Below are 23322 nucleotides of genomic sequence, written 5' to 3'. Positions count from 1 at the left end.
ACAGTGTACCAGTATTAGCCCAACATACATAGATAAATACACACAAACACTGATCTTACCAGGCTTCTTGGGAGTTCTAGTAAATGTTCCCTTCACAGTGCGACAATGAGAATTATCTCCTCCACAGACTCCACATTTATCTTCAACCTTATTAGAGCCAATCTCTTTATCACAGCCCACTTTCTGTAGAAAAATGACCATAAATGCTACCAGGTTAGGACTGGAAAGTTCTAGAAATCAGCCCAACCAAGATAAGAATAAATGAAACAATACATATGATCTGAAACTTTCCAGAACTCCCTGGCTTCCAGTTCCATTTTCTGTTTAAAGAAATGTTCATGAGCAGTAAAACTGAACCAATTAAATCTTAACTCCTTTGCTGCTGCCTTTTCTAGACTGATGTTTCATAAAGGGAAACAAATTAAGGATGCTATTTTTACTAGATTATAAACTCCTTGACAGGAAAATTTTGCATCTCCCTGGTCTATGTTGATTTATACTATGTACTTGGCATTTAGTACATTTGACATTTTCATGAATAAAGGTCCAGGGAGGCTAAATGCCTTGACTTTAATCCCATAGGTAATCATAAGAAGAAGAAGAATTACAATTTCTGAAGTGCTTTAACATTTGCAAAGTGTTTAATAAATATTACTTATTTGGGTTCTCCCAACTAAGCTTTGTTATTGTTGTTGTTAAGTCATTATTCAGTCTTCTCTGATGCTTTGTGACTTAATTTGGGGGCTTCTTGGTGAAGATAACCAGAATGGTTTGCCATTTCCTTCTTCAACTCATTTTATAGATGAGAAAACTGAGGCAAACAGGGTTAAGTGATTTGCCCAGTGTCACACAGTTAGTAAATGTCTGAAGCCAGATTTGAATTCAGGAAGATGCGGTTTCCTAATTCCTGGCCCAGCATTCTATCCATTGGGCCATTAGTTGCCCACAAACTATCCTGTGAAGCAGGTGCTTTTATTATCCTTATTTTATAGATGAGGAAAATGAAGCACAAGCAGGTTAATTAACTTGCCCATACCATACTTGGTCTTTTTTATCTCAAGTTTAATAATCTGCGTCCTACCCTCCCTCCCTCCCCACCTCCACCACCCCATCATCACCGTGGCTAGTATGGCTCTTGCTGCTATATCCACATCTTGCTGCCTTTCACAATATCAGCAAGAGCTACAACTTGACCTGGTTAAGAAATAGTATAAGGTCTTCCAGAACTGTGCTATTACCCCATTTTTCAAGGATTAGTTGGTTGTTGTCCTTCATACTTGAATAGAACCAAAATGACGTAACTATTTTGAGATCAAGATACAATTTGTCCAATTGTGGCTGATCAGACCAATAAGAACTTAGAAAGCTCCACCACAAATCAGGTGCAAATAGTCCATATGAGCAATCGGAGTGGAGGGTTAAGGAACTGCCTAAAGGATCTTATCCTAATATATCTCTGTCACCAACCCCCAAGATGGTATAATAGGGAAAACTGGAAGAATAAGACATAATGCATAAAGATCAGTTGGAAATCCCTTTGGACATACCACACACTCTCCTCGCACACATATGCTATATGGGTCTTTGTAAGAACAACGGGTTCCATCATGCACCAGCTGTTTCATATAAGCCACATCTCCCGTCTCTTTGGATTGGCAGTAAAGATGGCATCTTTTGTTGGCTGCAGAGGGTGGAGAAGAATGTCAACTGTTTCCATTTAATGGACTAGTTTAAACAGAAGAGTTGGCTTTATTTTTTAAATAGCAAGTTTTAACAAAGTCACATGAAGTCAAAAGGATGCTGTACAAAGAAATAAAAATAAGCGATGCAGTGGAGACAAATCCATATTCTCAGCATTTTATTTAGGCACATGAGCCTGACACAGATTTTGCAGCATATTCTACTTGATTTTAACTAATACAACAGAGCTGAAGAAAAAGCCCCTTATTTTGCATGTGAGAGTTACTGAACATAATATCTAGGTTCTCATGGTTTCTTAATAAAAGCTACTTTTGCATAATGAATTCTGTATGTGTACTTAAGATAAGAGTGAGAATTGAAGGGAAGAAGCATTTATTAAGCATTTATATCAAGCATAATGCTAAATGCTTTACAAATATTATCTCACTTGATCTTCAGCCAATCTGAGAGATAGATGCTATTATTTCCATTTTTCAAATGAGGAAAACTGAGATAGGCAGAGGTGAAAGTGACTTGCTTAAGGTCACACAACTACTTAGTATCTGCGGCCATATTTGTACATAGGTCCTTCTAACTCCAGATTCGGAACTCTATCTACTGCATCACCCCGAGACAGACAGCATAGTATATTGTTAATGAAATCATACATTTCTAACAGCAGAAGCCTTAACTGTTTTAAAACAAGCAATGAGTTAGGTTATATTATGCTGTAATCTCACACAGATATTTTCTTTGATTGACTCTAAATTAAAATAGCATTTATACAGCGTTGATTTTGAAAAATGCTTTACAAAAGTCATCTCATTGATTCTATAACAGTTATTGCTTTTATTCCCATTTTTCTGATGAGGAAACTGAGACACAGAAAACTTAAGTGATTTTTTTCAGGATAACAAAGCAAGTATCTGAGTCAAGATTTTAATTCAATTCAATTCGCGTCTCCCTGACTCCAAGAGTCATTGCCTAGCAGCCTCTCAAATGGAAGTAACAATTCAGTCCAAAATTCAATCCACTTATCAGTACTTTAGAAACTCCGTGAATAGAGATGTAATGGAAAAGTGAATTTTAAAGTGCTCTTAAATCCTGGGCCATTACATTCACAGATAGGATATAAAAAATTGATTTTATTCCTAGTTCTAAAGATGCCAGAGAAGTGCTGGGTTTTCTCAAAATTAACAAGAATAGATATATCAAAACATGAAAAGAAAACCACCTCAGAGTAGATGAATTGAATTATAATCAGGCTAACAGCCTCCCAGCTGATGCCCTGGTTTCTCTTTACAGATTTTTGTAGATAGCAGGTAATGTACCACCTGCTGCCTCTATTAGGCATTTGCATACTTGTTCCTTTCCAGGACCTACTTCTCTTAGAACCTTGTAATTCTTAAGAGTCCAAAATGCCAGCTTATAATAGAAAAAAATTATCTGAGAAGTAGGTTTATTTGATCAAGGCAGAATGAATTGTTCTCATTTTCCTCCAGCTTCCCTAAATTCATGATTTCTAAAAAAGCCGGGGTCCAGCTTCAGATATAGAGAAGTACTCAGTATAGGAAGGTTGTGACTTTATCTCCTACCCTTAGGGAAGCTGAGGAGCAGAATGGACAAGGAGAGGGTCATTTTGGTTATTCTTATTCATGTTCCCTGGCAGAACAGGACACACTGGTGGAAAAACTCAGAACTCCCTTGCTGCAAACCAGAAGGCTGAACTGGCACACTGCTTGACCATTTCTATCCTTCTGCCAGAGAAGCAGCCAGAGGAGGTGGAATCTCTTTCCCCTCTATCTTTAAGAACAGATAATAGAGGCAAGGAGATGCTAAAATCTAGAAGTCAGTTGGGCTGGATTATAATCTTTCACTCTCCTAGTCCTTCTCCTGATAATCACTGCTAGAGTAAGAACACAGTCCCTTAATTTCTCTACTCTTCATTTTCCCTTTTCTTTTTTCTTTTCACGTCCTCTCCCCTTTTGTTTCCCTTTCTTTGTCCCTTTCCCTTCCCTCTCCTGCCTTCTTTCCCCTCCCCTTTCTTTCCCTCCTTTTCCTTCTTCCTTTCTTTCTTTCCCCTTTCCCTTTTACCCCCTTCCCTCCATTCCTTTCTCTACATTTCCATCTTTACTCTTCTCCTTCTTTTACTTCTCCTTTTCCCTTTCTCTTCCCCTTCCCTCTTTTTCTCTTCCCTTTCCTCCCTTTCTCCTTTCTTTCTTTCTTTCCCTTTTTGCCCCTCCTCTTCCTTTCCCTTTCCTTCCCCCTCTCTTCCCTTTCTTTCACTTAATAGATAATAAAGTTAAAGCAGCAGGAAATATAGATACTAAAATATAGCCAAAAACTCATTTTACTTATGAAGGGAATTACATGATTTTTAAAAGATCAGATATAAATAAATAACATCAGATGTAGGATTTGGGTCCAGGTCACCTAACTCCATTACCTTCTTCCATGCTGCTATAGTACATCAAAAAACTTAACATGTTTCTACTGAATAAAAGAAAAAGTTCCAAATGTCCTTTCATTAAATGCTCTTGTGTTTCACAAAGGGGTGTGTGTATGGGTGTGTGTGTGTGTATGTGTGTGTGTGTGCTGGATGGACCCTTTGTCAGCCAAAACGTCCAGGAAGTAGAGTCCACTTTGGACCCTGAAATGTTAGCCAGTTCCATTCATTCTGGTTCCAATTTCAAGCCCAAGAGGCAGTTGTGACTGATTAGCCTCAACTTGTCATCACATGTGAAAACTCAGGTTTCTGAGCAATACCTACCTCTTGTGCCATCAAGTCGAATTTAATAAACCCAATCGACCTTGAACTTAAATTTCAAAGTGTCATGGATTAAGACATGCACAGCAACAGTATTCAACTCACCGTCTGCATGTTCAAAGGGCAGCCAATGGTGTTTGCTGTTCTGATATTCAAAGTGAGAGTTCCGCTGCTGGCACTGCTGGGCTCTGAAATCCTCAAAGAGCTTCGAGCACTCTTCAGTGTTACAAAGCTGGTATTCAAAATTAACACCAGGGCAATCCTGACCACCATTGATTGGCCTAAAGAAAAGATGATCTTTAAAAAGCCTTCTTGGCTCTTGATTCATGATGGGAAGTTTCTTTATACAGGACCCGCAGGCACAATGCCAGGGACTTTGGACTGCCAGCTTCAAGAGACTGGAATCAGACTTCTTAGCTTAAAAACCTTCCTACCAGACAGTATACATAAGACAAATGTGAAAGTTGAGAAACATAAATTTTAATAACATAGGTACAAAGAAGAAAAGAAATGATTATGTGTGATCAGAAAAGGAATTCTGTTCACCCCAACATATACTGCTGATATATTCCTACTGAAGGAGATATTAATCAAATCTTATCCTGAGAAAGCCAAAAAAAGTCTTAACTTCAAATGGCATCCACAGAGAGAGGGGCAGAAAACCCAACATTGTGAGCAAATTTGTGCATGATAGCAGAGACTGGAGAAAATTATTATTCTGAAAATCCTATCCAAAGAAGGAACTTCTTGGTTTTGATCAACATAAAAAAGATAAGGTTTTTTTTTTCCTTTTGTAAATACTTTTGGAAAATTGCCTTTCATTTCCAGGCAAGATGCTGTTTGAGAAAACAGAGATTTTGGGTGAGCCCATCTCGTTGTTTCTCTTCCCCTTCAATTCCAGAGTAAAAAGCCTACTGAAAACTGAAGAAAGTAATGAAATAATGTTTCTCAAAGAGCAAAGGAGTTCAAAATGCAACCCAAGATGACACATTTCACAAACCTGAACCTAATCATAATGAAATTCATGTGTGTGTGTGTGTGTGTGTGTTCAATAAGAAAGAAGCATTTAAAGCATTGCTACAAAGGAAATCAGACATGAGCAGATTGTTTTGCAAACAACGGAACCAAGGAAGCTAAGCAACAAAACAAAATAAATTTTAAAAATTAACACTTTTGAAAAAAAAAGAAGACAAAAATTAGGAAAGCAGTCATTTCTTTATGGCATTGAAAGCCTTGATTTAATTAGAGGGATCATTCCCAATTAGCTAATTGAAGCGGAATAAATGTGTCATGTGGTCTTTAAATGACAGTTAAGTTAGAGAGCTTAAGACAGTCTGCTCTAGAAGCCCCAAACAGAAAAATAACGCAGTCCTTGGGGAAAAAAAAACAATTTTTTTTGAGAGGAACAGAAGATTTTTCTCCTTTCACCACCCCCCCCCCTTCCCTCTACTGACCAAAAACCTAGCAAGAGAGTTACTCTCCAAAGGGAAACACCTTTTCAACTTTTAGAAAGTCATTTCAAGAGAATTTAAATCATAGTTGAAAAAGGCACAAAATCCTGATAGGCTTTGATATAGAAAGCAGTCACTCGAGGCCAGAAGCAAAATATAAGAGTAGGATCTCTGGCAGAAAAGAATAAAGTTGACTAGAGATAGGCTTGCAATCAAATATTCACCCCCAGAGAGGAGCAGGCTCTGGGTGAGCAACCCATCCAGAAGGGATATAACAAGCAGGGGGAGCTTTGTGAGGCTTCCATAGGAAAGAAAGGGTTTCTAGGTTAGGAAGTCCTGAGGAGTAAGTAGACTTGGCTACATGTGTTTCTTGCAAGTTATTACCATTATATTTTAATTTTATGTCCACTCTTACAAATGCTGCCTATATTAGGAGAAAAACTCAACATGGATTTAGGGAAGAAATGTTTTATATTCTTTTCATTATGTAATTTTAGTAAACATCTTGGCTTTGGCTGACTATTGATAGGAATGATACTAGTTGAAGCTCTTGACTTAATGTATTCAAAGAACAGGCCCACAGACCCTTAAATTCTAGCCCAGAATCTGGGAGGAGCAGCTGCCCTCTGGGGACACAAACTGATAATAGAAGGACCAAGTCAGAGAAGTTCACCCATAGGGAATGCTACCCATGTAAAGGTTATTTCTTCCTATATCAAATTTGGACAAATCTATTGAAATTTTTAATGAATTTTTTGTTGTTTTTTTTTACTTATGAAATAGAGATGGAATTATTGAAATTTCCAAATGAGATTGGCTGCTCCATAGAAATGGCTCTGAGGTTAGTGTTCAAATTAGTTTCAAATTCACCATATTAAACAGTATACATGATTACCCTAAAGTACATTCTCACTTACATTGGATTATTGCACTGGCGTGTCCTGAAGCGAACACCAGTCCCACATGTACGAGAACAGGAGCCAAATTTGGTCCAGGACCCCCAGTTTCCATCCTGTTTTTCTTGATTGGCATTCTTCCACATGCAGTGACCCTTGTAGCACCACTTGAGAAAATCAAGATATAAACTGTATTATTAACATAATTAATATTGATGAATTAATAATATGAAAATAATATGCTGAAATGGAACGTGATTCACATCAATTAATGAATAATCAACTAAGTGCCCACTTTGTGCTAATGCTGGAGATAAAAAGACAAAAGCAAAATAATCCCTGCCCTTAAGAAGTTTATATTCTAAAAGGAAGACAACAATTTATTATTGTTGTTGAGTCATTTTTTGGTTGAAGCTGATTCTTCATGACTCATTTGAGGTTTTTTTTTTTTTTTGGAGAGGGGACAAAGATATAGGAGTGGTTTGCTATTGTACATTTTTTTTACAACTGAGGAAACTGACGCAAATTGGGACAAATAACTTGCCTAGGGGGACACTGCTACTAATAGTTTGAATTCAAATTTGAACTTAGAAAGATGAGTCTTTCTGATTTTAAGCTGGATGCTCCATCTACTGTGCATTCTAGCTGACTTATGTACATACACAGATTGACACAAAAGATACACAGAGAAAATTTAGGGTGACCATGGTGAGAAAGGCATTAACACTTGGGGAAAGACTTATAATATGAGCCCTGACAGAAACCAGGGATCTGAAAATACATTGATGAGAAAGAGTCCATTCCAGGAATGGAGTACAGCCATTGTGAAGACAGAGACAAGTGATGTTGTATATGAAGAATAAAGTCAGTCAGTCTAGTTGGACCACTGAAGGCAAAAAAAAAAAAAAAAAGAATAAAACAAATAAGCCTGGGGACCTAGGTTGAGGCTGGCTTGTAAACAGCTTTAAATACCAAATGGGATTTTATATTTGATCCCAGAAATATAAAGGAACCACTAATACTTAATAAGGGGGGGAGGGACAAAAGGGCATGTGGGTGTAGGTGTGTATGTACGTGTGCATGTGTGTAAGTGTGTCTATCTATGTGCTTTAATTATCTTTCATTCTCAGAAAGAACCAAAATGGCAACACTGTGTTCAGGTCAAGGTACATTGTGTACAACTGTGGCTGATCAGATTAATACGAGTTTGGAAGACTCTACCATGGATTGGGGACAAATAGTCTATAGGAACATTTGGAGTGGAGATGTCTCTAAATTGAGATATCTCATGTTTCTTTTGAACTATTGCAATTCTGGTTTGCTCATAGAGCACAATGCCTTCTCTGATGGGGGTACACTGTACAGAATCATCCTGTATCGGTGCCCCCCCATGTCTCACAATCAATTCCAAAGTTCTTGAGAGAGAACTTGAGAGTGTCCTTGTATTTCTACATATCTATATGTATCATCATCCCCCCAAAAATGTAAATGCCTGGAATGCAATGAACCATTGGCAAATAATTATTTACTTATTGATTATTGATTGGTTAATTAATAAAATTCCTCTGTTCTCTACTTCTCAGGAAATACTTAAAATTAGTCCCAAACATAATATAAAATCTGAAATTTGCATTGCAGAAAAATAAATTTAGATGTACAGCTATTTCCCTAAATTAAACTAAATAATCATGAACATGAAAAAGCAGATAATTTAGTTTTTAAAATTATATACACAGTAAAAACAAAAGCATTAATAAGATAGAATGTATGATTTATTTACAACCATATATGTATGTCACAGAGTCCACACTCAAGCAAAAGAAGTTTATCATGACCAACAAGAATGTAGGGGTCACCCAGGTATTTGAATGAGGGATTCTGTAATGCTCTCCTCTCTCATGTATATCATCAATTACAATCTTGGAGTTCCTCCAAGATAAGATTTATACTCTTTAAAATAAAAGGCTCCCTGACATATATTGATTTACATAACAAAAATAATAAATCATATATATATAGATCATTTTCAAAACTTTTTCTCACACATTCTCTATTTTTTGAAACTTAAAACAACTTTATAAGGAAGGTAAAAAGACTTAGTCTCAGAATGATTACGTGAATTAATTGTCAACACTCCCATGGGTAAGAACTGGCCTGGGAGAGAGTACAATCCAGGTTTTCTAGGAAAGCTGTCTGGTTAGAAGCATCCTAACAGAAAGCTTTTATTTTTTTTCAAATCAACTCTGAACTTTTTTGAAGTTTTGGTTTTGGAAGGCTGGTCTTTCTTAAGAAACATTATGTGAATAAAGTATGAACTATTAACCAATCCATCTATAAGCATTTACTAAGTACTTATCAAGTAGCAGGCACTATACTAGGTGCTGGGGAGAAGATATGGATTATATATAATAATATATCATATAGTTGTATAAACATATTAATGTAATAATAAACAATTAATGTAATGTAATAATTAGTGTAATAATATGATATAAAAATTAATATAATCATAATTAATGGTATAATTTATATTATATTAAAGATATCTTAAATAATACAGAATGATTAATATGTAATATATATGATATCTCTCTACATACACACATACACACACATATACAAGTATATTAAGGGATTTAGTGCTTTGAATTTTAACTCAGAGTCTAACTGCATTGAAGTCTGAAACACCAGTGGTTATTTATACTTGTCAATACAGTATGGAAAAAATAGGGATACATTCTCTATTTGTCATTTCCCTTTATGGAAACACACACCAGCACATTTTAAGGCTAAAGTTTGAATGAGATATACTCACTTTCCCAGGGGCACACTCAGTTCCATCAAGTGGTGGTCCTTTCTTAGTCTTACAGAAATAGGGATTGTCAGGATGACTACACCATAGCTGTTTACATGGGTCAAAGGTTCGGAACTGAAAAATAGATTAAAAGACTTACATGACACCATAAATAAGATTCAACAATAGTATGTTTCATATCTAATTCATGCCATATTTCTTATTTATCTTTCATTTCAGTTCATTAGCAAAAGTTACAGTATGATTTATATATAAAATGATGACTTATGTAATTCCCAAATCATTAATCTTTTTGACTTATCTAAAATATTATATTAATAAATTGCTAAATAAATAACCCATTACTCTCTAGTCATATGATTACTCAATTAATCATGCTTAGCTGCTTCCACAAATGATATGATGGAAAGCCATCATTTTCTCTCTGGGCTTCAGTTTCCTCATCTGTAAAATGAGGAAGGACCTTGACTTCAAGGTCCTTTCCATATTTAAATATATAACACTATGTCATTATTTTTAATATAACTAAATTCACAATGTTGACATTTATGAAGGAGACAGCAACTATTATCATGCAAAACTTTAGGTGAGACAAAGTTTTAATCAAAATAATTTCAATGATTTCCTATGAAATCCTATGAACCAAGTAAATAATTTAACAATTGTGTATTGTAATTCAGTTAAATGAAACCAAAAAGGATAATTATATTTGAAAGGTTTGTTATTTGAGAGATATATGTTTAGGGATAGGAATTGAACCTGTAATTTTAATGTTATAGGGAATTCTTAGGTGAGGAAATTATTTCCATCATATACACAAGCACAGGGTTCTATGGAAAATAGACAGGTAGATAGATAAATAGATAGACAGATGGATAGATGGATGGAGATGGTAGATAGAGACAGTAGATCAGTCAATTCATCAATAAATAGAAATGACAGAGAAAGGGGAGAGAAAGAAGGGAGGGAAGGAGAAAGGGAAGGATTGAGGGATGGAGAGAGAGAGGGAGAGGGACAGGGAAAGAGAAAGGGTGCAGGAGAAAGAGACAGAGAGACAGAGATGCGAGATAGATAGAATTAGATCTACACATAAAGAGGTGTTTTTATATAGGGTGTCCCAAAACTCTCGCGCAGTTTTAAGTTTCAGTTTCTCGAATCTTTCCTCTCTCCAAACTATCTATCTTGCAAGTACCAAAGCAATCTTCCTAAAGTAAATGTCTGAACTCCTTTGCTTAAAAATCTTCAATGGCTCCCAACTGCCTCTAGGATAAAAATTCAAGTTTTAAGCTTGAAGAGTATAAAACTAAACTAGAATTTCTGGGACACCCTGTATAGTGCTCCATCATTCATAAAGGTCTTTCCTCACAATAATCCTATGCTGTGGCATTATTTATAGATGAGGAAAGTGAGGGCTCAGAGAAAAAAAAATAATTAATCTCATATATGGAAAAGTACCAGAACTGGGGATCCAACCCAAGTGTTCTCACTCTGAAATCAGTGCCCTTTCTATTATGCTAGACTGATAAATGAGCACGTGTGTGTGTGTGTGTGTGTGTGTGTGTGTGTGTGTGTGTGTATGTATAATAGACACAAGTGCATATATGGCACAAATGTAGGTACATATATGCATCTGCATATACACCATACATATGTGATCTTTTCTCCAACTCTAGAAACTCTAGATTAAACCACATTTGTTAACTATAGCATCAGGCCCTCCCTCATTAGTGTATCTTATACTTAGAAGTTTTCCTCCAAGTTTCTCCTCTCTCATGAAACTTAGTTCCCTGGCAACACTGAGACAGGGGCAAGTAGGTATTTTTGTGCATATATGGCACATATACTCACAAATGTAGGTACATATATGCATCTGCATATACACCATACATATGTGATCTTTTCTCCAACTCTAGAAACTCTAGATTAAACCACATTTGTTAACTATAGCATCAGGCCCTCCCTCATTAGTGTAAATTATACTTAGAAGTTTTCCTCCAAGTTTCTCCTCTCTCATGAAACTTAGTTCCCTGGCAACACTGAGACAGGGGCAAGTAGGTATTTTTGTGCATATATGGCATATATACTCACAAATGTGGGTACATATATGCATCTGCATATACACCATACATAATGTGATCTTTTCTCCAACTCTAGAAACTCTAGATTAAACCACATTTGTTAACTATAGCATCAGGCCCTCCCTTATTAGTGTATCTTATACTTAGAAGTTTTCCTCCAAGTTTCTCCTCTCTCATGAAACTTAGTTCCCTGGCAACACTGAGACAGGGGCAAGTAGGTATTTTTAAATTTGTGGTAAGACTATAAAGCAAAGGAACTCACCTACCTCTAATTTAAATGTAAAAAAGAAAGGTGGGTTTTAAAGAAATCTGATGGAAATCATCACAGTTAACTACTGTCTTTTCTTATAGGAGTATGAATCACTACTCTTAAACTTGAAGAAAAGCAATAACCAAACTAGATGTCTTCATGGAGCTTTTTGAGTGACAGGAAAATCTAGATTTTTCCTCTTCATTTCCTTCTTAAATCTCTGGCTCTAAGCCCAGTTATTTTCTGTCATAGTATATAAATCAATTCACACGAAAGATGTTCATTTAGCACAACTCAACTAATCAGAATTAATTGCATCGATTTTATCATTTAAATTTTAATATTACTTTGGGTGACTTACCGCAGTACACATTTTATATCCAACACCAAAATCAAAGCGGCATTGTTCATCCATAGAATAATTGATTCCTGGTAGTTCTGGGAGTTTGGGCCAATTGTGTTCAAAGGGGTCATCAAGAAGACAATCATAGGAACTGGGAGAAGATAAATAATGAACATAGTTAAGTTTTTGGATATGTTTCCTTGAAGATAATAACCATAATGAAAAGAATAAGAGATGAAAACATAAGAGGAAGGAGGGAAGAAGAAAAATGAGAAAAAAGAAAGAGGTGGTTGGATTAATACAGACATCTTACTTGAGGAGCCTTTTAGTTCTACTCTTGAATCATGATTATATTATAGCCTCCATCTATATGTTAATCACTTTTGGTTAATTTGACCAATTTAATGCCAGCCTTTATTACTGCTTGGTCCAGTGATACCTGTTGGTTCCAAAAGTATTTCCATACATTTTCAACTAACTTACATGTTCTGAGAATATGGTCAATTTGCTGCCTCCTTTTTGTTAGAAAATATTCATCTTTCCATAACTGCCTTAAAATGATGAGCCCTGTAATTTATTAACATCGTAAAGGTTGTTGTTAAAATACTTTCCAAATTTATTAAGGTCCATTTTACAAATATGAAATTGCATACATATTGTCTACTTTTAACATATTATTGTCACTGAATTTTCTTTCAGAAGTCTGGTAAATCTCTCGATGTATCAGATCACAGATATCTTCTTGATGCCTTTATGCATCTTGCCTGGAGAAATACTAGATATTTGTTCAAAAGCATTGCTTCAGTTTGACCTCTGGATTCAAGCTTGCAATTTTCTGTCTTATCCTTCTTTGATGTATACTAAGCATTTTATAATATATCTGGTCCAAATAATATTTTTGTTATTATATATATATATATCTCACTTGTTATACTATACAAACACTTGTTCCACAGACACAGATTATCTATGATAATGGGTGGGTTATAGTATAACTCAACCGTTTGATCCTGAAGATCCATTCTTCAGGATCAAACGGTTGAGTTATACTATAACCCACCCATTATCATACAGAACTGTTGCCCACAAAAACACCAATTACACTGATTCATAAAAACTCAAAAATACTGGATAGATGTAGTTTCACAAAAATATTCATTACTTTAAAACTACACAAAAATGATAAAGCTTCCAAAGCTATAGATGCCAAATCAAAATCACATGAGAACAAGCATTCCTGTTGTCCTGTCTGATATCGAAATTATTCCAGATCACTAAAAGTGAACTTATGAAAATTGAATTTAGAACCCAATATTTATATTAACATTTAAAAAGCAGTTATTTTACCTTCTGTAGAATAGTTCCTTAAATATATTTGAACATTATTATATTACTAATCAAAGTAATTTATCTTAAGTGATTAGTTTAATCTATCAAATTAATTTTTAAACTTTAGAGATTATTTCTTAAATTAAATCAATATTAATTTTAATATAAAATTTAACATTACATTATTAATGTAATATACATTAAATATAATATCAAACAGACAATATAAATATATATGCTATACAGTTGCCATATATAAATTATACTAATATGGATCATATTAATAAATTGTTATTAATATGCTATATTGACTATATAACATAAATAATTCAAAATACTGCTAATTACAATATTAAAAGATAAAATATAATAGTAATGATCAATTATACAGAACTTCAAGATTTGAAAGGTACTTTTACAAATATTATCTCATTTATTTTCACGAGAACCCTGGGAAGTAGGTGCTATTATAATCCCCATTTTACAAATGAGGAAACTGAAGCAGACTTGCCTGGAACCACAGAGCTAGTAACTATTTGAAGATGAATTTAAACTCAGGTCTTCCTGACTCTAGGCCCAGTGCTCTATACAATATGGCCCCTCCTATCAAGATAGTGACTTGACTAAGCACCATTTCTATCTGATCTCTATCGAAAAAGATGAGAAAAGTGAGATGAGTGAGATAAGGATAATAAAAACAGCTCATAATTATATGATACTTTTAGTATTACAGATATCTTTCTCTATAACCACCTTGTAAGATATATAGTATAAATAAATAGCATGATCATCAGTTTATAAATGACAAAGCTGAAGCTCAGAAAGATTAATGGACTTGCCTGTGCCCATACCCATAGCAAGTATTGGAACTTATGGAATCATGGAATATGGATATGGAATCATGAATCCAAACCTGACCCTCTTTGTATTAGGCCCTAATCAACACTTATTCATGTTCTTTGGAACCTAAAAGTCATCTTAAAGACAAAATAAACTTTCTTAACATTTTTGATCTGGAAAATTTTAATTGCAATTTTACACAGGATCCAGGCATTTTTACCATCACCTCTTGGGTCCTTGCAGAACAAGATGAGGAAACTAAGGCTGAGAATAGAAAATTACTTGATCACAGTAACAGATAATATGACTCAAGGTTGGGATTTAATTCTAGATTCTGGGACTGCAGACTGGTGGGTTCTCCCTTCCCACTAAAGCAACCCTTAAATGACCAATTCTTTGAAAATACTTTTTATTTTTCTTCATCAATTTCATATACTTTTGCCAAATAAAAGTAGCTTCCAAAAACATAGTGCAGGGGAAAGAATGTGAGTCAAAGAAGCAAAAGATCTAGGTTTAGGTCCTGGTCCCAACATCCTTTGTATGTCCTTGGACAAATGCCAGTTTCTTGGGACATGAGAGTTTATCATTAAAATGAAAGTCTCTTCTAGGTCTAACCCTGTGATCCTATCACTTTTCTGGGACTGCCTTAGTTTCTCATCTATAAAATGAAGGAGTATGACTACATTATTATTTCACTTTGATATTTGTCCTCTGCACTTAGCACAGAGGCTGACACTTAGTAGCTCTTAATAAATGACTGGCAGTTGATTGACAAATGGATTTCTTTTACTATCTCTTACAATTCAAAATATCTGATCTTATGAAATTACTTATTTTGAAAGTCTAGAATTAAACTTCACTATATATGTCTTCATATGACCCAAAGAATATAGAACAGCTCATGGCTTTTTTCAAGTTATAGTATCCCAATACTCTCTATACATGTCCATAGGGTTCTTACTGTATGTATCTTTTCAGTTCCTGACCACTGCACCGAGACCAGTGATAACGATGAAATGCTGCCTGTACCAATGGAGCCATAACACTTCCCATGGCTGTCTCATCACCACACCTGTTTCCTTGACCATCATGTTCCATTCCTAACCTAGAAAAATCCAAAATGAGATAAGATCAGAAGCAATCAAAGGCATGCTGATGAGAATAGGAACTGGCTCGATAATTTCAAGTTTGTTTAATATTTGTTCATGAAAAGAAGATCTATGGCAATTATCCCAAACTAAACCAAAAACAATATAATGTGAACCTTTAAATCATTTGGGAGTGAGCTGTCATTCTTTGAGAAACCATGTTTATTAAGGGATAGCATATAATGAGACAAAACAACAACTTATATCTTAGTATTGTTTCACAGCAATCCTGAAGCCCAGTATGGGTGTCCCAATGGGGAGCCATTCATTCATAGTTTTAGTGTATGACCCCTTTCCTGTTTTAGACACATGGATGGTGTAAGAGAAATCAAAACAGCACCTAAAAGATCTGACATGTCTTTTTCCAAAGTATAAACACAATTAGAAGAAGCAGGAACAAAATAAAAATTATTTGTTTTTGGTTTTGTTTTTCTGTCCCTTGGTGGTAAAGAATGACTTACACGTGGCCAGTCTCATGGGCTACTACAAATGCTGATGAAAAACCATCCTCATGATTTAAAGTACAGCTTCTCACTGGATGACACATTCCTGTGACTGGTGCGTACCCTGCAAAGAATAACAACTTTTTAAAAGCTCATTTCATCTGAAAATCCATAAAGAATTGCTGCTGATCCCTCCCTACCAAAAATCTTTTGTAAAACAAGAACAGTTACTTGTCCTTAATAAAGCTATGTACTACAAAGCAGCAGCCATTTGAATCTGTCCTTTCTTTTGAATTCAGATATATAAGCTGTGCATTGTCTCCTCATTGGTGAATCTTTTCATTGGCCACACAGGGCACAGATCACAGATTTTGGCTGGATGGAGTCTTAGAAGTTATTTAATCAAACTCCCTCACTTTAACTGAGGTCAAAGATGATAACTTGTATGATTTTGATATCATGGTACTGACCAATTTTTTAATTCCATGAAAATTTGTAAAAAATTAAAAGTATGAAATCTGTTTTCTCCCTTGTATCTATGTCAGAATTCATCACAAAATAAGTAGAAGTCATCTTCTTGTGTTGATTCTAATTTTTAGTGTTACTAGTTAGTATAATTAATTTCCTCCAAAATCTATACCAATGGTCATTTATAAAAAGTTTGATTTTTTTTTACTAATATCATTTAGGATGGATTTTTCATCTGATGGGTATAGAAACTCCTGGTGAGGAAATTCCCTCTTCCAATGAATGTTTGAATGTGAGTCAAAATATAATATGGTAACTCAAAATATAACAGAGTTGCCTTTAGAACAGTAAGAGGTATCTTGTCTCACTTCATGTTGCTAATATGTATCAGATTCAGGAAAAACCCACTGTTTCCTTACTTAGAGGCCAGTTCTCTATCCAGGATGCTTCCCTTTGATTTATTATTACAGTTTGAAAGTAACTGATACTAGGAAGTATTCTTATCTTTGCAACACTCCAGAGAAATCCATGGAGAGTGTTAGAATGAAGAGATAGACCCAAATAAGATAAAATTGCATGCGCTTAGCTCATTAGAACAACTGACAGCACTGCCTAATTTGGGGTTACACAGGAATATGATTGTATTATTACCTTGCATACCAGCAGGGCCAAAGTCTTGTCTCGTTAAAAAAATGGCATGATCGTGGTGTTCAGGATGGTTGGGGTCTGACTTTTGCTGTTGACATGCCCAGCGGCATACATTCTCCAGACTCCTGGATGGATTTCCTCTTTCTATGAGGCTGATGGACTGAACAATAACAATGAATTAAACATGAACATGCCAGATTTTTCCCAACGCTTATATTCTGGGCCTTTATTTGACATTAAACATTTGAACGTCTAATTCTTAAACAATTACATTTATAATCTAGTGAACAGGAAAACAATGACTGAGGTTCTGGATGTGTTTCAGAAGACCAAAGATAAAATACCAATTATCTCTTGAAAGAGAGAGGATGGACTCTCAGACATAGAAATTGTTGACGTTTTCCTTGACTGGATATTTTTTACAAGGGTTTTGCTTTTTTCAATGTGGGAGAAGGTGGAAGAGAAAGTGAATAAAATTTTGCTTACTGAATTTTTTTTATTTTTTCTTCTTCCGCCCCCAAGTCCTTTCCCCTACTTTTTTCTGGTTATATATATATACATTAATTTTTAATACACATTTCTTTATGAATTATTTTGGGAGAGAAAAATCAGAACAAAAGAAAAAAAACCATGAGAGGAAAAAAAAACAGAAGAAAAAGAAAAAAAAGGTAAACATAGCATGTGTTGATTTGCTTTCAGTCTCCATAGCTCTCTCTCTGGATGCAAATGGCATTTTCTATCCATAATTTGTTGGAATTGCCTTGGAGCACTGAGCTGCTGAGAAGAACCAGGTCTTTCATACTTTGATCATTGCACAATCTTGCTGTTACTGTGTATAATATGTTCCTGGTTCTACTTATTTTCCTCTGTATCAGTTTGTGTAAATCTTTCTAGGTCTTTCTAAAATAGCTCATTCATAATTTTTCTAGAATAATATTCCATTACTTTCATATACCATAACTTATTCAGCCATTCCCCAACTGTTGGGTATCTACTCATAAAAAAAAATTGTGTCTATTTAATGTAGAGCATACCATGAGATAATAATAGCGTTCAGTGTCTCTATCTCCTAACCGTGCATTTTCTGATCATTAAAATGATTGGTGAATTTGCCAATTCTTGTTAATAAGTGCACATCATGTGATGTAAGATGATTCTCCATTATACAACATTCTAACATCAGTCTTCTTGTGAAAATGATTATAATGTTTCTTAGATCAGCTTCTATGTTTCAACAAATGCTATTATCAGTGTTTATATTCTTAATAAAATAACCACGAGGATTCCATGCAGAACACATACATCCCCCAGCAAATGATGGAGCTACTAATCCCTGGCTCTTAAGGATACAAGCTGGAATCTGCTTACATTCTCTATTATTGAGATAAAGTAGATTAGGTTATGGAGACTAAACCAAGACTCTGACATTCTATCTCCTAAGAAGGAGATAAAGGAATACTAAATAAGGAATGAAATGCTAACATAATAGTATTTGTTTCTCTTTCTTAAATGAACAAGCTCATTAGTACTTGAAACCTGGCAAGAGAAAAAGTGAAAGAAAAACTCATACTTAAATATCATAGAAATTATGAAATTAGACATGCTATCTCCCCTATCAGGCTTTTATAATTAAATAATATTAAACTCTATCAAAAGCATTGACAAAATAGCATCAACTAATTCCTTGGGGTAGACTCTGAAGTTCACAGAAGTGTCATTTAAAGACCAAATGCTGTAAGTGCAATGTCTTCTAATAAAAGTCATAAATTTTACCTCATGATACTAGTGATCAAATAGCATCAACTAAAGAGATTTCTTCTCTTGCCACTATAGAAAGCTGACCTTGGATGAAATAAGATATGAGTTTAAGGATAGTTAGATGGCTCAGTAGATAGACTACAGGGTCTATAGTTCGGAAGCCTCATCTTTGTGAGTTCAAAGCTGGCCTCAAATATGTATTAGTCCTTTCTCCCAAAGGGAAAAAAAATAACCAAATGGAGAAATTATCCAGAATTCTTCTTTCCACAAAGGAAAGGTTATTTCAATAAATTATATATAGGTAAAACAGGTCTAATTAGTGTCATTTAGTGACTAATAGTTTCTCTGTAATTGGATGGGCATTTAATTCATTCAACAAATATTTATTGAGTAAGGGGGCACATACAATGCTATATAAAATACTCTTCTTTATCCATAGGAGTTTAAGAGTTAGCAGAAAATTGCTAATTTTTTTAAATTTATGCCTCTCTGAGGCCTCTATGCTCATTTCAAGAATCAGCTTACTGGAAAAGAATCACCATTTTCATAGGTTAAAATGCTTCCTGTATTGAAAGAAACAAACAAATGCCTCTCAGGCTAAAGTATGGAGTTTCTCACGTGTACAGTTCCTTTTCTTTGGTACAGAGTAAATTTTTCCATTGTTATTTGGAGCTGTAGAAATTGGATGTCCAAGATTTCCCAAATGACTATTCTTCTGGCCCAAATTCTATGTATAGTATCAGACCATTCTTACCTTGGTATAACCCAGCATTATCATGCGTACCAGCACAACATTAATATGTACACCAAGTGACTCATCATGGTAAATTTCATTCACCTAGAAACAAAACAGTCAAGCTTTCAAAAAAAAGTATTTAAAAAGGGGGATATGAAAAACGCAAGATAATAATTCACCTGTAACTCATATTAGCCCTATGTAGATACAACTAGATGAAAGTAGTAAACTTCCTAGCATCCTATAATTTTTTGAACATGAAGCAGAAGCTCTCTTTATGGAAGCAAGGAGAGGAAGGAAAATGTGTTCATGTGGAAGAAGAGAAACCTTAGTATCACAGAATTTTATTGACTTAAAAGACCATAGAGATATCAATCCTCACAAGCCCCCTCAAGCCTCAAATTTTCTTGGTAAATAAAGTAAGATTCCAAAAGCATAAATTATTTCCCTAAGCTCACACATTTAATGGTAGAAACAGGACTTGAATGGTCAGATTTGAATTCAATTCAACCATCATTTACTGGTTAAATGTACTAAGAGACAAAGAAATTTCTCTCTGGTTAGGGATAGGAGTATTCATTTTTCATTTGATCTACAATATGCAAGGCAAGAATGCAAAGTGCTGAGGAAGTCAGAGAAAAGCAATTGACTTTTTTATGCAATGCTGAAGGGAGATGCAAACCACACTACAGTAATACCTTTGATCTTTATCACTGAAGATCTTAGGTATTCTTAACTCCTATATATGGGAGGGATGGGGGAATCCCAGGACTTAGAAAGAGTAAATCACCAGTGATGAAATAGCATCAAATATATTTCTTCTCTTGCCACTGTAGAAATCTGACCTTTGTTGAAATAAGATGTGAGTTTAAGGATAGTTAGATGGCACAGTAGATAGACTACAGGTCTATAGTTCAGAAGCCTCATCTTTGTGAGTTCAAAGCTGGCCTCAAATATGTATTAGCCATGTGGCTTTGGATAAATCATTAATCTTATTTGCCTCAGTGCCTTATCAGTGAAATGAGCTGGGGAAGGAATGGACAAATCATTCCAATATCTTTGCCAAGAAAACCCCAAATGGAGTCTTGAAGAGTAAGACATGGTTGAAATGACTCAACAACAACAACCTGCCTTTAAGAAGTACATACCCTATTGGGGGATAAGATGTTAATAGCACTTTTAACAATAATAGCATTTATACAGCACTTCAAAGCATGTAAAGTGCTCTCTACATGATAGGATCATATGATTTTAGAGCCAGAACGGGGAAGGAATGTTAGAGTTATCTAGTCCAGCTCATTTTATAGATGAGAAAATTGAGACCTAGTGATGCTGTTCTAGTGGTAGTGCATAGAGTTGAAGTGAGAATCCCCTTCAGGTTGCTGCAGGTTCAATGAGAAAGAATTCATGAAACCAAAATATTAGTGCCAAAAAAGGAAGTTTATTGGCACTGAGAAGAGAGTCTCTTCACAGCAGACAGGAGTCCTGGCAGGCAGCTATGCCAAGGAACAAAGCATACTACTTAGGACTGCTGCAAAAGTGTGGAGTTTAGAATTGTTCTTTATAGGAATCAGAGGCTAAGACTGAAAAGAAAGCCAATGCTCCCAGGCCTAGATACTTGGAGTTTCAAGCCACTCAGTATCACACCCAAATCTCACAATTGAATGAAAATACTTTGAAGGCTTCTTGAATGGGGATCTGGCTATCCAAAAGATCAATGTGTGTGTGTGTGTGTGTGTGTGTGTGTGTGTGTGTGTGTGTGTGGTGGGGGGTATTTGCCTTAGAAAAGCCCAGCCTGGGAATTATGCTCTCTCATAGACTCTATGGAGTCTAGGAGGCCAGAAATCAAAGGGGCAGAGTGATTATTTTACAGATTAAAGGAGAAACAGTTTCACACCCCCCCCTCAATCACTATGATGATCAAATGACTTGCTTGTGGTCACAGAGGTCATACATAGCAGAGGCATGATTAAACCAAGGCCCTCTACAATCTTTATAGCAGCCATATTAGTTTCCTAAGACAAAGATAACTAATCAACTGTCTCTCACTCTGTCTCTCTCATCCTTCTTTCCTTCCTTCCTTTCCTCCTTTCTTTCCGTCTTTATTTCTTACTTCCTTTCCTTCCATCCCTATCCTTTCCTTTCCTTTCCTTTCTTTCCTTTTATTCTTTCTTTCCTTCCTTTCTTCCTTCCTTTTCTTCTTCCTCTTTTCTTCTTTCTTTCCTTCCTTTCTTCCCTCCTTCCTTCTTTTCTTCCTTCCCTCCTTCCTTCCTTCCTTCTTTCCTCCCTTCCTTCCCCTTTTCTTCCTTCCTTCCTTCCTTTCTTTTTTCTTTCCTTCCTTTCTTCCTTCTTTCCTTCCTTCCCTCCTTTTTTTTCCTGCAGAAACATTTAGCATTCTGCTATTTGGAAACCGAAATCCATTATCAAAGTAGCTCTAGAAGTGATGTTGATCCCAATTCTATTCTGTTAGGGGAGTTAATTTTCATGATCCATCCTATTAGAGAAACAGAGATAAGGCAAAACTACTCATAACCCCAAACCAACATTTTAGTCATTAGCTTCAATCTCTTTTCTAAAATAGACTTTAACCAAGTCTATTCATAAGTAGTAAAATTGGTTAACTTGAATATATATGTATGTATGTATATATATATATATATATATATATATATATATATATATATATACACACATACATATACACACACACATATATCAATAAAAATTTGTCTTCTTATCCTATCTCCCCTCTTAGGAAATAAAAGAAAAAATCCCATTATAGACACATAAAAGGCCAATCCAAATAAATTTTTACATTGGTTGTGTCCAAAAAAAGTTCTGCACTCTGCATTCTGTACTCTGAGTCCTTCATCTCTCTATCAGGTAGATAGATAGCATCATTAGTCCTCTGGAACTAAGGTTTAAGGTCATTAAGACATCCTAATTCTTCTAACGTCATTTGCCTTTATCATATTGCTATCATTATATAAATTGGTCTCCTGGTTTTGATCACTTCATTTGACATCATCCAGGTCTTCCCACGTTTCTCTAAAAAAATTCTCTTTCTTTCATAGCTCTCATTTCTTTTCAAAAATACCCTTAAGTGTCCTCATTTCATTTATAAAAACAATTTAACCCTTTTTTTTCAAAAATTAGTAGAGTTTTTGCCCAACATAAGTTTTTTTTTTCCCCCAAAGTATTGTTATAGATGTTTTGGAGTCATTCTCTTCTTCTGTGTTTACATTTTGAGTGTCTACACTATTGTAATAGATTATTATGGTGAAGTTCTTTTTTGTTTTTGTTTTTGTTTTTGTTTTTGTTTTTTTTTTTTTTGGTCCATTCTTCTAGCTTACTGACTTCAGCTGTGATACTGAGGCTCGACTCTGCCATATTTCTGGAGGGAAGATGTGAATTCTTGGCATATTAAGTATTATAATTAACTTGAATTTCAAAGTAGTGTTTCCACTTGGGAATACCGTCCTAGAATTTCTCAGGAAATTTGAATTTTTCTCCTAAATCTAGAGAAACATTAATCAAGAAATGGGAGAAAATAGTCTAGTTTTTTGTATTAATTAAAGGTGAACAATCAACATGGAAATATTACTGGTTTGAAAGAATCCACTCACATAAGATTGAAAGTAAGTGCAGAAAACCCTGACACTTGGAGCTTAA

The 23322-nt window shown here is 35.0% G+C and overlaps 1 protein-coding gene across 1 annotated transcript in view; it reads right to left on the bottom strand.

The window, feature by feature from the left end:
* Window positions 1-23322, bottom strand: part of ADAMTS3 (ADAM metallopeptidase with thrombospondin type 1 motif 3) — a 280288-nt gene that overhangs the window by 35534 nt on the left and 221432 nt on the right. Inside the window, exons 6-15 of the mRNA XM_051967378.1 lie at window positions 19669-19752; window positions 17160-17316; window positions 16059-16164; window positions 15411-15554; window positions 12299-12431; window positions 9610-9723; window positions 6816-6961; window positions 4553-4728; window positions 1548-1681; window positions 60-183 (exon numbers count right to left, since the gene is read on the bottom strand). Of these exons, the coding sequence (XP_051823338.1) occupies window positions 60-183; window positions 1548-1681; window positions 4553-4728; window positions 6816-6961; window positions 9610-9723; window positions 12299-12431; window positions 15411-15554; window positions 16059-16164; window positions 17160-17316; window positions 19669-19752 (1318 nt within the window). The remainder of the gene's footprint in view (window positions 1-59; window positions 184-1547; window positions 1682-4552; window positions 4729-6815; window positions 6962-9609; window positions 9724-12298; window positions 12432-15410; window positions 15555-16058; window positions 16165-17159; window positions 17317-19668; window positions 19753-23322) is intronic.

This window comes from Antechinus flavipes, chromosome 6 (assembly GCF_016432865.1).
Source record: "Antechinus flavipes isolate AdamAnt ecotype Samford, QLD, Australia chromosome 6, AdamAnt_v2, whole genome shotgun sequence".
In the NCBI taxonomy this organism is placed as follows: domain Eukaryota; kingdom Metazoa; phylum Chordata; class Mammalia; order Dasyuromorphia; family Dasyuridae; genus Antechinus; species Antechinus flavipes.
Note: the sequence above shows the minus strand (reverse complement) of the source record. Positions and strands in the feature narration are given on the sequence as shown.